This window comes from Cololabis saira, chromosome 23 (assembly GCF_033807715.1).
Source record: "Cololabis saira isolate AMF1-May2022 chromosome 23, fColSai1.1, whole genome shotgun sequence".
Taxonomy (NCBI): Eukaryota; Metazoa; Chordata; class Actinopteri; order Beloniformes; family Belonidae; genus Cololabis; species Cololabis saira.
The window spans coordinates 2,187,496-2,205,460 of record NC_084609.1 but is presented as its reverse complement, the minus strand read 5'-3'; the positions used below and the strand labels follow the sequence as shown (position 1 = coordinate 2,205,460).

The following is a 17,965-nucleotide window of genomic DNA, read 5'->3' as shown; positions in this document are numbered from 1 at the left end:
TGCTACATTTGTAGCCACAGCTGCCCTGGGGCAGACTGACAGAAGCGTGGCTGCCATATCGCGCCAAACGGCCCCTCCGACCACCACCAACGTTCATACACATTCACACACATTCACACGGGGCCAGGTGGGTAAGGTGTCTTGCCCAAGGACACTACGACAGCAAACTGGGACAGAGCGGGATTCGAACCGCCGACCTTCCGATCATTGGACGACCCGCTCTACCACCTGAGCTACTGCCGCCCGCTACTTTAGTTTATCTCAGTAACTAGCAGGTGTTTGTGAATCAATTTGGTCCTGGTCCTGGTGGATCCCCTGGTGGATCATGAGGACCTGGTCGTGGTGGATCCCCAGGTCCAGGTCCAGGTCCAGGTCCAGGTCCTGGTCCTGGTCCTGGTACAACTGGATCCACGGCGTGATTAAGCTGCAGTACAGACTCACACAGAGGCCGCTGATGAATGAGTGAGTGGAGAAAAGTAAGATCCTGGAGAAAAGTAAGATCCTGATCAGGACTTTCCTCTTTCACTTTATCCTGGATTCTTTTCAGCAGCCTGACGTTTTTCCAGTTAAACTTGGTGATCCACCCGATGGCAGCAGACACCTGTTCATTTATCCTCTCCTCCAGTTTTTCCCCTGCAGTGATTCCATGCTCAAAAGCTACCAGTGCTAGTGAATAGAACTTAAAGGACTCTGCCTTTTTTTTTTTACTCGCTGACTATATCTCCGTCAATCAGTTCCATGTGGCGAGTCACTGTCCTGCGCCATTTCTTACAGAAGGGCTTGAATGGCGACATGAAACGAAGTGAAATACGTGCCATTCCAACAACGGTCAATGTGTTTGAGTGTGCATGCGCCATCTATTGGGGAAAGATGGGCATTACAGGGAAAGGGGGAAATTAAAGAGGTTTTTACTATAATTTGGACGAGTCCGGTGGGCCGGATTAAAAAGCTTAATGGGCCGCATGTGGCCCGGGGGCCGTAGTTTGCCCATGTCTGGGTTAAGGTCTACCGGGAATACTAGGGTCAGGATTCAGGTCTAGAGTCAGGATTCAGGTCTACCGGGAATACTAGGGTCAGGATTCAGGTCTAGGGTCAGGATTCAGGTCTAGCTGGAATACTAGGGTCAGGATTCAGGTCTACCTGGAATACTAGGGTCAGGATTCAGGTCTACCTGGAATACTAGGGTCAGGATTCAGGTCTAGGGTCAGGATTCAGGTCTAGGGTCAGGATTCAGGTCTACCTGAAATGGTGCGTGATTGTATGTCTGTGTCGGGGAGAATGCGGTATGGAAGGGTCCTGCCCTGGAAGATTTGAGCCTCCATTGGCAGGACAACAAAACTTAATAATTTATCAATATTATATTATACAAAGATGGTTATTATTATTATTATTATTATTATTATTATTATTATTATTATTATTAGTATTATTATTATGTATAGTATATCATGTTATTATTAGTATAGGTATCGGATAGATGAATGGATGAATGAATGGGATGCCTGGGTCTGGGGCCCTCCGTTGTCGGGCCTGCGCGGGTGTCGCCTTGTTGGGGGGTTCCCTCTCTCCGGGCCCGTCTCCGGTCCCCCCCACTGCCTCTGCGGCGGGGCGCCCCTCTGGTCTTGGAGGGCCACTTTCGTGGGGTGGGTTGCCTCCCTCCTACTTCTCCCCTCTGTGGGGTTGCTGGTGGCCTGGGTTCCAGGTTCTTCTCCTCTGTGGGGTTGCTGGTGGCCTGGGTTCCAGGTTCTCCTCTGTGGGGTTGCTGGTGGCCTGGGTTCCAGGTTCTTCTCCTCTGTGGGGTTGCTGGTGGTCTGGGTTCCAGGTTCTTCTCCTCTGTGGGGTTGCTGGTGGTCTGGGTTCCAGGTTCTTCTCTGTGGGGTTGCTGGTGGTCTGGGTTCCAGGTTCTTCTCCTCTGTGGGGTTGCTGGTGGTCTGGGTTCCAGGTTCTTCTCCTCTGTGGGGTTGCTGGTGGTCTGGGTTCCAGGTTATTCTCCTCTGTGGGGTTGCTGGTGGCCTGGGTTCCAGGTTCTTCTTCTCTGTGGGGTTGCTGGTGGTCTGGGTTCCAGGTTCTCCTCTGTGGGGTTGCTGGTGGCCTGGGTTCCAGGTTCTCCTCTGTGGGGTTGCTGGTGGCCTGGGTTCCAGGTTCTCCTTTGTGGGGTTGCTGGTGGTCTGGGTTCCAGGTTCTCCTCTGTGGGGTTGCTGGTGGCCTGGGTTCCAGGTTCTTCTCCTCTGTGGGGTTGCTGGTGGTCTGGGTTCCAGGTTCTCCTCTGTGGGGTTGCTGGTGGCCTGGGTTCCAGGTTCTTCTCCTCTGTGGGGTTGCTGGTGGCCTGGGTTCCGGGTTCTTCTCCTCTGTGGGGTTGCTGGTGGCCTGGGTTCCAGGTTCTTCTCCTTTGTGGGGTTGCTGGTGGTCTGGGTTCCAGGTTCTCCTCTGTGGGGTTGCTGGTGGCCTGGGTTCCAGGTTCTTCTCCTCTGTGGGGTTGCTGGTGGTCTGGGTTCCAGGTTCTCCTCTGTGGGGTTGCTGGTGGCCTGGGTTCCAGGTTCTTCTCCTCTGTGGGGTTGCTGGTGGCCTGGGTTCCGGGTTCTTCTCCTCTGTGGGGTTGCTGGTGGCCTGGGTTCCAGGTTCTTCTCCTCTGTGGGGTTGCTGGTGGCCTGGGTTCCAGGTTCTCCTCTGTGGGGTTGCTGGTGGCCTGGGTTCCAGGTTCTTCTCCTCTGTGGGGTTGCTGGTGGCCTGGGTTCCGGGTTCTTCTCCTCTGTGGGGTTGCTGGTGGCCTGGGTTCCAGGTTCTCCTCTGTGGGGTTGCTGGTGGTCTGGGTTCCAGGTTCTTCTCCTCTGTGGGGTTGCTGGTGGCCTGGGTTCCAGGTTCTCCTCTGTGGGGTTGCTGGTGGCCTGGGTTCCGGGTTCTTCTCCTCCGTGGGGTTGCTGGTGGCCTGGGTTCCAGGTTCTTCTCTGTGGGGTTGCTGGTGGCCTGGGTTCCAGGTTCTTCTCTGTGGGGTTGCTGGTGGCCTGGGTTCCAGGTTCTTCTCTGTGGGGTTGCTGGTGGTCTGGGTTCCAGGTTCTTCTCCTCTGTGGGGTTGCTGGTGGTCTGGGTTCCAGGTTCTCCTCTGTGGGGTTGCTGGTGGCCTGGGTTCCAGGTTCTCCTCTGTGGGGTTGCTGGTGGCCTGGGTTCCAGGTTCTCCTCTGTGGGGTTGCTGGTGGCCTGGGTTCCAGGTTCTCCTCTGTGGGGTTGCTGGTGGCCTGGGTTCCAGGTTCTCCTCTGTGGGGTTGCTGGTGGCCTGGGTTCCAGGTTCTTCTCCTCTGTGGGGTTGCTGGTGGCCTGGGTTCCAGGTTCTCCTCTGTGGGGTTGCTGGTGGTCTGGGTTCCAGGTTCTCCTCTGTGGGGTTGCTGGTGGCCTGGGTTCCGGGTTCTTCCGTGTCGGCCTCCACCTGAAGATACACTTCAGGTGGAGCTTTGTTTGGTTTATCACACACACACACACACACACACACACACACACACACACACACACACACACACACACACACACACACACACACACACACACACACACGTACGCATACACACACACACACACACACACATAGACATACACACACACACACACATACACACACACACACACACACACACACACGTACGCATACACACACACACACACACACACATAGACATACACACTGGCTTGTTCACCTGCATGCTGGCTCTGTAGTTTTTGGGGTTAGGTAGCGGTAGCGGTAGCTTAGCTCAGACTGCGATCAGATCTCAAGATTTAGGTCGATTGCTGTTGTTGTTTTGGTTGGCTCCGTGCTGGTTTCGTGTTTTGTTTGTGGTTTTTTGTTGCAGATTTCCAGTGCTTGACGTGTGTTTCCGTGTGTTCCTGCTTCCTGGATTGGCAGTGGATGTCGTCACCCCCCCCCCCCAAAAAAAAAACACTGGGTTTGTATGTGTATATTTATGTATGTGTATGCAAGATTCAGGTCTACCTGGAATACCAGGTCAGGGTTCAGGTCTACCTGGAATACCAGGTCAGGGTTCAGGTCTACCTGGAATACCAGGGTCAGGGTTCAGGTCTACCTGGAATACCAGGAATACCTGGAATACCTGGAATACTTTGCCTCCTGACGGCCAGCGCTCCGTCCGGTGGTCGAGACCCGGAGTATTTGGTGTACGGCCCGTCATCTGCAATCAGAGGAGAACAGGGTTAGGGTTAGAGGGGACTTGGACCAGTACAGACCAGCAGGGACCAGCAGGGACCAGCAGAGACCAGCAGGGACCAGCAGGGGCCAGCAGGGAGCAGCAGGGGCCAGTACAGACCAGTACAGACCAGCAGGGAGCAGCAGGGACCAGTACAGACCAGTACAGACCAGCAGGGAGCAGCAGGGACCAGTACAGACCAGTACAGTCCAGTACAGACCAGCAGAGACCAGCAGGGACCAGTACAGACCAGCAGGGCCCAGCAGGGACCAGTACAGACCAGTACAGTCCAGTACAGACCAGCAGAGACCAGCAGGGACCAGTACAGCCCAGCAGAGACCAGCAGGGACCAGTACAGACCAGCAGAGACCAGCAGGAACCAGTACAGACCAGCAGGGCCCAGCAGGGACCAGTACAGACCAGTACAGTCCAGTACAGACCAGTACAGACCAGCAGGGACCAGTACAGACCAGCAGGGACCAGCAGGGACCAGTACAGACCAGTACAAACCAGTACAGACCAGCAGAGACCAGCAGGGACCAGTACAGACCAGTACAGACCAGTAGAGACCAGCAGGGACCAGTACAGTCCAGTACAGACCAGTACAGTCCAGTACAGACCAGCAGGGACCAGCAGGGACCAGTACAGACCAGTACAAACCAGTACAGACCAGCAGAGACCAGCAGGGACCAGTACAGACCAGTACAGACCAGTAGAGACCAGCAGGGACCAGTACAGTCCAGTACGGACCAGGAGGGACCAGCAGGGACCAGTCTGGGGTAAACTAACTGCAGGTTTAGACCCGGGAAGTGGAGGGGGTGGAGAGTCCGACCTCACAGCTCAGAGACGTCAGGATTCATTCATGAGTGACGTGAAGCTCACCGGAAACATTCCTGTCACTTCTTTCTGTTGCATAATAACAAAACCTCGGTTGCATAACGATAATTCAACTGACTATTTAGTGTTGCACAGTCAGAATGTGCTTGACGGCTATGGAGGGTCTGCATTGACGTCACTTCCTGGTCCAGGTTACTCTCGCTGAGCAGCAAAACATCCAACTGGCAAAAACAGCTGCAACTTAGTCGGGATAGCAGCCGCTTCTGGGCCTAAATTAGCGTCAGTTGGACTTGATAGTGACCAGTACAGTTACCAAGAACCAGTGGTCCATGGACATTAATATTTGGTACAGTTACCAAGAACCAGTGGTCCATGGACATTAATATTTGGTACAGTTACCAAGAACCAGTGGTCCATGGACATTAATATTTGGTACAGTTACCAAGAACCAGTGGTCCATGGACATTAATATTTGGTACAGTTACCAAGAACCGGTGGTCCATGGACATTAATATTTGGTACAGTTACCCCAAGAACCAGTGGTCCATGGACATTAATATTTGGTACAGTTACCAAGAACCAGTGGTCCATGGACATTAATATTTGGTACAGTTACCAAGAACCAGTGGTCCATGGACATTAATATTTGGTACAGTTACCCCAAGAACTAGTGGTCCATGGACATTAATATTTGGTACAGTTACCAAGAACCAGTGGTCCATGGACATTAATATTTGGTACAGTTACCAAGAACCAGTGGTCCATGGACATTAATATTTGGTACAGTTACCAAGAACCAGTGGTCCATGGACATTAATATTTGGTACAGTTACCAAGAACCAGTGGAACATGGACATTAATATTTGGTACAGTTACCCCAAGAACCAGTGGTCCATGGACATTAATATTTGGTACAGTTACCAAGAACCAGTGGTCCATGGACATTAATATTTGGTACAGTTACCAAGAACCAGTGGTCCATGGACATTAATATTTGGTACAGTTACCAAGAACCAGTGGTCCATGGACATTAATATTTGGTACAGTTACCAAGAACCAGTGGTCCATGGACATTAATATTTGGTACAGTTACCAAGAACCAGTGGTCCATGGACATTCATATTTGGTACAGTTACCAAGAACCAGTGGTCCATGGACATTAATATTTGGTACAGTTACCAAGAACCAGTGGTCCATGGACATTAATATTTGGTACAGTTACCAAGAACCAGTGGTCCATGGACATTCATATTTGGTACAGTTACCAAGAACCAGTGGTCCATGGATATTAATATTTGGTACAGTTACCCCAAGAACCAGTGGTCCATGGACATTAATATTTGGTACATTTACCAAGAACCAGTGGTCCATGGACATTAATATTTGGTACAGTTACCAAGAACCAGTGGTCCATGGACATTCATATTTGGTACAGTTACCAAGAACCAGTGGTCCATGGATATTAATATTTGGTACAGTTACCCCAAGAACCAGTGGTCCATGGACATTAATATTTGGTACAGTTACCAAGAACCAGTGGTCCATGGACATTAATATTTGGTACAGTTACCAAGAACCAGTGGTCCATGGACATAAATATTTGGTACAGTTACCAAGAACCAGTGGTCCATGGACATTAATATTTGGTACAGTTACCAAGAACCAGTGGTCCATGGACATTAATATTTGGTACAGTTACCCCAAGAACCAGTGGTCCATGGACATTAATATTTGGTACAGTTACCCCAAGAACCAGTGGTCCATGGACATTAATATTTGGTACAGTTACCAAGAACCAGTGGAACATGGACATTAATATTTGGTACAGTTACCCCAAGAACCAGTGGTCCATGGACATTAATATTTGGTACAGTTACCAAGAACCAGTGGTCCATGGACATTAATATTTGGTACAGTTACCAAGAACCAGTGGTCCATGGACATTAATATTTGGTACAGTTACCAAGAACCAGTGGTCCATGGACATTAATATTTGGTACAGTTACCAAGAACCAGTGGTCCATGGACATTAATATTTGGTACAGTTACCAAGAACCAGTGGTCCATGGACATTAATATTTGGTACAGTTACCAAGAACCAGTGGTCCATGGACATTAATATTTGGTACAGTTACCAAGAACCAGTGGTCCATGGACATTCATATTTGGTACAGTTACCAAGAACCAGTGGTCCATGGATATTAATATTTGGTACAGTTACCAAGAACCAGTGGTCCATGGACATTAATATTTGGTACAGTTACCAAGAACCAGTGGTCCATGGACATTAATATTTGGTACAGTTACCAAGAACCAGTGGTCCATGGACATTAATATTTGGTACAGTTACCAAGAACCAGTGGTCCATGGACATTAATATTTGGTACAGTTACCAAGAACCAGTGGTCCATGGACATTAATATTTGGTACAGTTACCCCAAGAACCAGTGGTCCATGGACATTAATATTTGGTACAGTTACCCCAAGAACCAGTGGTCCATGGACATTAATATTTGGTACAGTTACCAAGAACCAGTGGTCCATGGACATTAATATTTGGTACAGTTACCAAGAACCAGTGGAACATGGACATTAATATTTGGTACAGTTACCCCAAGAACCAGTGGTCCATGGACATTAATATTTGGTACAGTTACCAAGAACCAGTGGTCCATGGACATTCATATTTGGTACAGTTACCAAGAACCAGTGGTCCATGGACATTAATATTTGGTACAGTTACCAAGAACCAGTGGTCCATGGACATTAATATTTGGTACAGTTACCAAGAACCAGTGGTCCATGGACATTAATATTTGGTACAGTTACCAAGAACCAGTGGTCCATGGACATTAATATTTGGTACAGTTACCAAGAACCAGTGGTCCATGGACATTAATATTTGGTACAGTTACCCCAAGAACCAGTGGTCCATGGACATTAATATTTGGTACATTTACCAAGAACCAGTGGTCCATGGACATTAATATTTGGTACAGTTACCAAGAACCAGTGGTCCATGGACATTCATATTTGGTACAGTTACCAAGAACCAGTGGTCCATGGACATTAATATTTGGTACAGTTACCAAGAACCAGTGGTCCATGGATATTAATATTTGGTACAGTTACCCCAAGAACCAGTGGTCCATGGACATTAATATTTGGTACAGTTACCAAGAACCAGTGGTCCATGGACATTAATATTTGGTACAGTTACCAAGAACCAGTGGTCCATGGACATTAATATTTGGTACAGTTACCAAGAACCAGTGGTCCATGGACATTCATATTTGGTACAGTTACCAAGAACCAGTGGTCCATGGATATTAATATTTGGTACAGTTACCCCAAGAACCAGTGGTCCATGGACATTAATATTTGGTACAGTTACCAAGAACCAGTGGTCCATGGACATTAATATTTGGTACAGTTACCAAGAACCAGTGGTCCATGGACATTCATATTTGGTACAGTTACCAAGAACCAGTGGTCCATGGATATTAATATTTGGTACAGTTACCCCAAGAACCAGTGGTCCATGGACATTAATGTTTAATTTCTACGGCGGGGAAGCAAAGCTTGAAGGCTTACAAAAGTCTTGACGCTTGGTCCGACTTCAAGGCAGGATTTGTTGGTGAGATTAAAGTGATGAGGACACTGAACTTTATGATTTGACCGTTTAACGTTAGCTACCCAAAAATCCAACATTAGCTGATACAAAATCAGTATCAGGGTCAGTAAATGCTATTGACAAGATTTTTTCTACACGGCGTGCTGGGACAAGGGAACCGGCCTGTCCAGATGGGACATTCTTGGCGGGATACACCATGGACAGCTGGAATAAGTGGAAAGTAGTGTGTCTTGGGGTGTTGGATATAGAAGACGTGGAAGACGTCTATATATTCACGGGCATGACGGTGGGCCTAGTGATCCTAGGGCTTGGCGGGGTCTGGATGCTACAAAAGTTGAGAAAAGTGAGAGCTGATCAGGCAAAGCTGCTCTCTGGCCTCGCTGACATCCAGGAGAGACTGACCAGTGTATGGTCGGAGGTGTCCAAAGCTCGGGAGGAGATGAAGTCAGTACGAGCGGAGGGGGCAAAGGCGGCTAGAGAGCCAGAGGACGGCGACTAATCAAAATCTGCATTGACACACGCACCTCCATTGCAAAGTGGATTGCATGCAAAAAGAGGCTTGGACATTAAAATAACTGAACAGTGGACACAGTAGTAAATCACAGGAACGGTGATCAGGATGAGTGGACTGGACACGTGTACAAACATACATGCTATCTGGACTGTGAAGGATGAAATTAGACAAATTGCTATGTGGTAAACTATGTATCTTACTGAATTCTGTTGTTGATGTGATCATGAATCTTACATAGAACGGGGCGGGACTTTGATAAGCGTCAGCTTCTCCCGTACCCTTTTCGTCATGTGCTGAGTATGCAATGTATAATGTTCTGGAGATGAAATGTGTCTATATAAACATGCCGAAATAAACGAAAAAAAAAAAAAAAAAAAAAAATGGGAACCGCAAATCCACGTTTCTGTCCTGGAGTCCAGTTGTTTCTGTGAATTGCAGCGATCCATTTGTTTCTCTTAAGCTTATTTTTTATCAGTCTGTAAAACGATAACTCTGATTTCTTGCTAAATCTGTGAGTTCAGTCGATCGCAAATTTCCCCTCTGTGGGACTATTAAAGGTTTATCTTATCTTAACAGCTCTTTCCCATTTTAGATGTTTTCCAGGAACACATCTGTACACACCTGTAACACACACCTGTAACACACCTGTAACACACCTGTAAACACCTGTACACACACCTGTAACACACACCTGTACACATACCTGTAACACACCTGTACACACACCTGTACACATACCTGTAACACACACCTGTAACACACCTGTACACACACCTGTACACATACCTGTAACACACACCTGTAACACACACCTGTAACACACCTGTAACACACACCTGTAACACACACCTGTACACATACCTGTAACACACACCTGTAACACACACCTGTACACACACCTGTACACACCTGTAACACACACCTGTAACACATCTGTACACACACCCGTACACACACCTGTAACACACCTGTAACACACATGTAACACACACCTGGAACACACCTGTAACACACCTGCACACACACCTGTAACACACCTGCAACACACACATGTACACACCTGTAACACACCTGTAACACACACATGTACACACCTGTAACACACCTGTAACAGACCTGTAACACACATGTAACACACACATGTAACACACACCTGTAACACACCTGTACACACACACACACACACACACACACACACACACACACACACACACACACACACACACACACACACACACACACACACACACACACACACTCACACACACACACACACACCTATACACACACCTGTAACACACACCTGTAACGTAACACACACCTGTAACACACATGTAACACACCTGTAACACACACCTGTAACACACACCTGTACACACCTGTAACACACCTGTACACACACACCTGCAACACACCTGTAACACACCTGTAACACACCTGTAACACACCTGTACACACCTGTACCTAGAGATTTACCAACACCAGCTAGAGGTTTACTAAACACTAACTATAGGCTTTACTAAACAGAAATGTTTTAAGTTTAGTTTTAAAGGTGGAGGTGGTGTCAGCCTCCTTAACCCAGATTGGAAGTTGGTTCCATAGTAATGGTGCCTGATAGCAGAACGCCCGCCCTCCAAATCTACATTTAGATACTCTAGGAACTACGAGTAAACCTGCACTCTGAGAGCGGAGAGCTCTGCCAGGAACATAAGGCTCTATCAGGTCTTGTAAATACTGCAGAGCTGAGCCGTTTTGGGCTTTATATGCAAGTAATAACATTTTAAATTGGATTCTGAATTTTACAGGTAGCCAATGGAGCGACGCTAACACTGGAGAGACGTGGTCTCTCCTGCTAATTCCTGTCAGCACTCGTGCTGCTGCATTCTGGATCAGCTGGAGCCTATTCAGCAAATTACTTGGACATCCTGCTAACAACACATTACAGTAATCCAGTCTAGAAGATACAAACACTTGAGTAACTATATAAATACACACACACACACACACACACCACGGTAACATGATGTTTTTTAATTTGGAATTAATTATTTCCGAATTAAATAATTCAGAATTAAACTATTTTCCTTGGAGTTCACATGGAAATAGTACTTCTGAATTGAGGTTTACATGGAAACCACGTTTGATGGTCTTTCTCCAATTCCTCTCCAGGTCTGGGGGTTGGGAAGGTTCTGATTGGATAGGGGGGGGACCGGAAGTTAAACTACCGGAAGAAAAACAAACTTAGCTGCTACAACTTTGAAAAGCTCACAATGTTGATGTTTCCTGTTTCCATCTGTTCTTTTAATGATTTCTATTGATTAAATAAATGGTCTCTGCTCTTGACCAGCGTTTACTGCTGCTGCATCTTGAAACTTTGTTAAAACCAGCCCAGTGGAATATAAGATCATGGAGACAGACGGGCGAGGGAACGAGCAGAAAGAAAGACCGGAATTCATTCAAAGAGGAATGAGTGGATACATGATCACGGAATTATTCTATTCAGATTTTAAATCAGAATAAACCAGCCACTTACCGTATTGGCCCGAATACAAGACAGTGTTTTTTACATTGAAATCAGACTGAAAAAGTGGGGGTCGTCTTACATTCGGGGTCTAGACGTTATACCCATTTACACCACTAGATGGCGCCAGATATCTTTAAAGCCAATGCTGAACTAAACTCCCCAGGACAAAGGGACCCCTGTCACGAAGAATAAAAATAAAAAATAGTATAGGAAAGAAAAGAGAAGAAAATAAGAGAAGAGATAACAGAAAGTGGAGAAACGTAGTTTCTCCAATGTGTAGAAAAGTGGGTGGAAGTTCGGCAGGTGAACCGGCAGCTGAGGAGAAGTTATGATGCAAACTTCAACATGATGGTTGGAATGAGGCAAAATAACAGGCTTTTTCTCTCGAATATATTGTAATAATAATTTGTTTCAGATGTACTGTCATTATTTTCTGTATAAAAATTGAATTTGGTGTTCAAAAAGTCTTTTTTCAAACTTGAGTCTTGAAAAAGAGGGTCGTCTTATAATCAGGGTCGTCTTATACTCGGGCCAATACGGTTTACATGATCATTTTTACTCATTTTAAATCAAATTTAATTTTAGTTCTGAATTAAAGAGGAATTAAACTTCCCATGTAAACACACTGATTCACACACACACACACACACACACACACACACACACACACACACACACACACACACACACACACACACACACATTAACACACACACACACACACACACACACACACACACACACACACACATGGGTTAACGTTCATGTAAATCAGATGTTTTCTCCACCGATGGAGTGAATCGTCAGGATTATTTACCACACACACACACACACACACACATGCACACGCACACGCACACACACACACACACACACACACACACACACAGCTGCTCTGCCATCAACATCTTTCCCTCTTTAATGTCGACAGCGACTCGACCTCCAGCTCTCTCTCTCTCTCTGCAGCCTTGTCTCTCTCCTCCATCACTCTCTCCTCCTTCTCTCTCTCCTCCTTCTCCTCCTTCTCCTCCATCACTCTCTCCTCCTTCTCCTCCCTCTCCTCCTCCTTCTCCTCCGTCAGCTCCGTCTCTACCTTTATTCACCCGGCGCAGGATCTGGCAGCGGCATTTAAACGACACGGCGATCATGGTGAGCCGAGCATCGCCCCGACGCCACGCAGACGCAGGATCACGGAAACACTGCCTTTATCCTCCTATTTCCTCTTCCTCCTCTTCCTCCTCTCCCTCCTCTTCCTCGGAGCAGATGAACACGATTCAGATCCTCAAACAAATTCCATCATGGAGGATCAACACGGCTGCAGATGTGCAGCGCCTCCATTACAGCCACGGAGGGGGAGAGGACGGAGGGAGGAGGGGATGGAGGGAGGAGGGGGGGATGAGGATGGAGGGGGGAGGAACGGGACGGAGGACGGGGAGGGAAGAGGACGGATGGGGGGGGTAGGATTGAGGGAGGAGGGGATGAGGACGGAGGGGGGATGAGGGGGGATGGGAGGAGAGGGGAGGGGAGTCTAAACAGATGAGAGGATGCAGATGAGCCGGGATGGATGGATGATGAAGTATTGAACGTAAACTAAAGCTGAGAAACAGGAAACAATCCGGAGTCCAGGTCCACTTGGCTTGTTTATTACACCAACCCAGACACGCTCTGTGTAGGTCTGCTCACCGCCGGCTACTGAATAAACTCTCTACACCACAGACTAAAACTCTCTACAACACAGACTAAAACTCTCTACACCACAGAATAAAACTCTCTACACCACAGACTAAAACTCTCTACACCACAGACTAAAACTCTCTACACCACAGACTAAAACTCTCTACACCACAGACTAAAACTCTCTACACCACAGACTAAAACTCTCTACACCACAGACTAAAACTAAATACACCACAGACTAAAACTCTCTACACCACAGACTAAAACTAAATACACCACAGACTAAAACTAAATACACCACAGACTAAAACTAAATACACCACAGACTAAAACTCTCTACACCACAGACTAAAACTCTCTACACCACAGACTAAAACTCTCTACACCACGGACTAAAACTCTCTACACCACAGACTAAAACTCTCTACACCACAGACTAAAACTCTCTACACCACAGACTAAAACTCTCTACACCACAGACTAAAACTCTCTACACCACAGACTAAAACTCTCTACACCACAGACTAAAACTCTCTACACCACAGCGGACTAAAACTCTCTACACCACAGACTAAAACTCTCTACACCACAGACTAAAACTCTCTACACCACAGACTAAAACTCTCTACACCACAGACTAAAACTCTCTACACCACAGACTAAAACTAAATACACCACAGACTAAAACTCTCTACACCACAGAATAAAACTCTCTACACCACAGACTAAAACTCTCTACACCACAGACTAAAACTCTCTACACCACAGACTAAAACTAAATACACCACAGACTAAAACTCTCTACACCACAGACTAAAACTAAATACACCACAGACTAAAACTCTCTACACCACAGCGGACTTCTGAACTGGATTTGAAATTATTCTTCAACAATTTGGTGCTGTGACCCGGATGACAATAGACCTTCGATGGAAACTCCTTTTTCCAGACCAACGACACACCAGTGACTTCTATCCAAATTATTCACAGGGAAGGGGTCCTTTTACAAAATCCCAAATTATTGTTGCTGGGCTGTTGTTGAAAGTCTGTGAATTGGAGTGCCAGAGAATGGTTGACGTCATCCTGAAATTTAGGTAAGTTTGCTGTGTGTGGTTGTGAGCAGGGGTTATTGAGAAGTAGGGCTGGGGATCGATTCAAATATCAAGAATCGATTCGATTCCGATTCTTAAGATTCAGAATCGATTATCACGCTTTGATTCGATCCGATATTGATTTGGGTTATTATTAATAAAACTGTTTTTTCAGCTGTTGCATGAATTATACGACTGTCTAGTTCTGCAACATATTAATACTAGTATTGAGATTCAACGAGCAAGTATTGCAGCTAATGATGCTGTAAGGACCAATCAGCTCCCAGAATGCTGATAGAACTGTATATATATATATATATATATATATATATATATATATATATATATATATATATATATATATATATATATATATATATATATATACATATATATATATATACATATATACATATATATATACATATATATATATATATATATATATATATATATATATATATATATATATATATATATATATATATATTTATATATAAATACAATAATATATATATATATATATATTTATATATAAATACAATAATATATATATATATATATATATATATATATATATATATATATATATATATATATATATATATATATATATATGTATACAGAAACATTGTGGGGCAGAATTACCAAACACATCCAGGGAGGAAACACAGACAGATGAAATAGCTTTTATTTTTTCCCCATTGATGAGAATTTGGTTTTTAACATTTATGCAAATGTAACCCCAAGACAGTATATAAAGCAAAGAAATATAGACAATTTATGCAATTATAACTGAAAACTTTAATGTTTTCATGCCTTTAAACATATTTAAAGGCAAAAATGGCACCAGTTATTCTCGTGTCCAACAAAATATTCCTTTTTTGGGCATAAACAAAAAAATACCAAAAGTTGTAATGGAATGATGAAAAAAAAACGATTTTTTTTTTTAAATCGATCTTTAGACATATGAATCGATTTTTAGGAATTAATATGAGAATCGATTTAAAATCAGAGAATCGATCTTTTCAACACAGGCCTATTGAGAAGGTTATTGTAGAGATGTTTAGGAACGCTTGCAGTTTCATAACACTTAAATTTGATTGTGTTGTGAGAATGTTTCGCTTCTCCTGCCTTAGAATTTGACTCGCTCTTCTAAAAAGGTTTAATATATCGGGTAACATTAAAAAATAATGGCCAGAGTGCCGTGTTGGTATGGGTACCAAGAATAGTCCAGTGGGACTTATAGCACATGCAGGACTTGAGGTCCATAAGAAGTGTTTGGAACACTGAGAATTATGTGGGGAATAGACATATATGTAGAGGAACTGTTTTTAATGAGTGGGGATGATTTGCTCTCCCAAATACTTGGAGATATATTTCATTCCAGTAAGGATCTGACGCGCTCTCCTTACATTAACAGGAATGATTTGTATCCTCTGAAGTAGACTGATGATCGGAAGAATTAGCAAGTGATTTGTGGGTAAAAGTAAGTGTAATTGAAGTTTTTTTTGGGAGGAATCTTACAGAAAGAAAACATGGGAAGTTTTTTCAGTAGAGAGTCAGAGAAAGAGTTGACTGGTCCTATTAAGTACATGTACAATAATTACGGCACTGATAGTTTTATTTGTTACTTATTTTAACCATATCTAATACTAACTAACTAAAGCACTTCAACTCCCTCAGACTTTGGAGTAATGAAAATAGACGCTGTAATGCGAAATCCCAAATAACTTCGCTTACAGATCAAAATAAAAAGCTAAGCTAACTAGAAGAGTGTAAAAACACAACGCAGACAAAGATAGAGTTGGACCTGTTAACCGGGTCTCCCACAATCATTAAAACAAACAAAAACAATCACGCCACAACTATTTATCCTGTGAAAGAATTGGAAGAACTTAAAAACACAACGCAGACAAAAATGAAATTAGAGAACCAGTTAAATGATCAAATCAATAACCTGTATCTGGTAAAACAGATTAAAGAATCCAGTGATGAAAACACTTCTGATGACGACTGGATTTTACAACATCCAAGATCGGAGGAGAATAGCCAAGAGAATACAAAGTACTTGATGTGTGTAAAATTCCCTGTAATCCCACAGCTGTTCCCAAACTCACACCAGAGCAACTTCAGACCTTTAACAGTATTGTTGCCTTAGCAGTTCAAAGGGAAGTAGTACAACAGGTTGACTTTACTCATCTCTCAAAACTTAAACAAGGAAAAGATGATAATCCCAGGGAGCTTTATGCTAAAATAATGTTGACAGTAAAAAAAAATGGTGGTCTGTCACAAGATCAGATTGATGGATTTCCTCCAGGTTGCAAAATATATTTGCTAATTGCCTTCAACAAAGGTTAGGGCTAGGCCTGGGACGATAATCAATAAATCAATTAATCGCACGATAAATGAACATGGACTCGATAATTTTTCCGGCGCACCGGCGCGGCGAGGGGACAAGCCGGAGCTCCATCACCCCACGCGTCCGCCGCCAAGATCCCCAAGTGGATGGGAGCGTGTGTCCGCCTCCGCCGGCCATCGCAGGCGCAGTGGTGCGCGGTCAGCGCGGATCCTGAGTCCACCGGCAGCCGCGCCCACCGCGCAAGCGGGGGGCTCGACGGAGACGGCACTCCCTTTTCCCCTCACCCCCGCGGGTGAGAGCTGCTGTTTAGGGGGTGGCGGTTTCTGCGAGGGGTGCGGAGGTCCCCGGGCGGGTCCCGCACGTCGCGACCGGGCGTCCCGACGGTCTGCACTTGGGGGCACGAAGGCTCGAACCCCCGTTTTCCTTGTTTTATTTGTTTTGCATATTTAAAAGTTCTCCAATGTCAAATAAAGGTTTAATTATTACATTTGAAAGGGTGTACTTGCATTATTATGATATATTAACATTATATAAGTGCTTATTTTGGACTCGACAATGTCGACAATAATATCGTTTATCGTCAATAATTTGTGGGACAATATATCGTCCAGCAAAATTTGTTATCGTCCCAGGCCTAGTTAGGGCTGGATAACAAAGAACAAAAATAATCCAGAATGTATGAAACACTAATGCTTGTCCAAGTGTCTCACTACACAGGTTGAGGGCAGAGAGGAGGACGCAGGGACAGAGGAACCAACCAAAGACGCCAATGAATCATTCACACCACCACAAAGGCCACATGTCACACTTCTCAAACAAAGACAATGGGAACTGCTCCTATCGTGGTGAGCCAAATCATTGGATAAGGAATCGCCCCTGTAGAGCATCCCAACCGAATCTTATCCTGCCTACGGTAACTCCATCATGTGTTTACCTGTCTCTGAGCCAACTATAGTGTCTATAGGCCATTTCTGAAAGCACGTCCAACTAATCCTTAACCCTGCTACACTACTACCAACCAAAGATGATGGTGAACCCCATAAGGATTTCACCTCATGTTCATCTAAACCTTGTCCTGACCTTTCTGAAACTGTTCTCCCTAACTCTGGTATTTTTTTCTTCACTGACGGCTCTGC

General features: G+C 45.1%; 1 protein-coding gene across 1 annotated transcript in view; it reads right to left on the bottom strand.

Annotated features, from left to right (window-relative positions):
• grip1 (glutamate receptor interacting protein 1) overlaps window positions 1-17,965 on the bottom strand; it is a 128,877-nt gene that overhangs the window by 99,904 nt on the left and 11,008 nt on the right. The window contains exon 2 of the mRNA XM_061714321.1: window positions 4,098-4,175. Within this exon, the coding sequence (XP_061570305.1) occupies window positions 4,098-4,175 (78 nt within the window). The remainder of the gene's footprint in view (window positions 1-4,097; window positions 4,176-17,965) is intronic.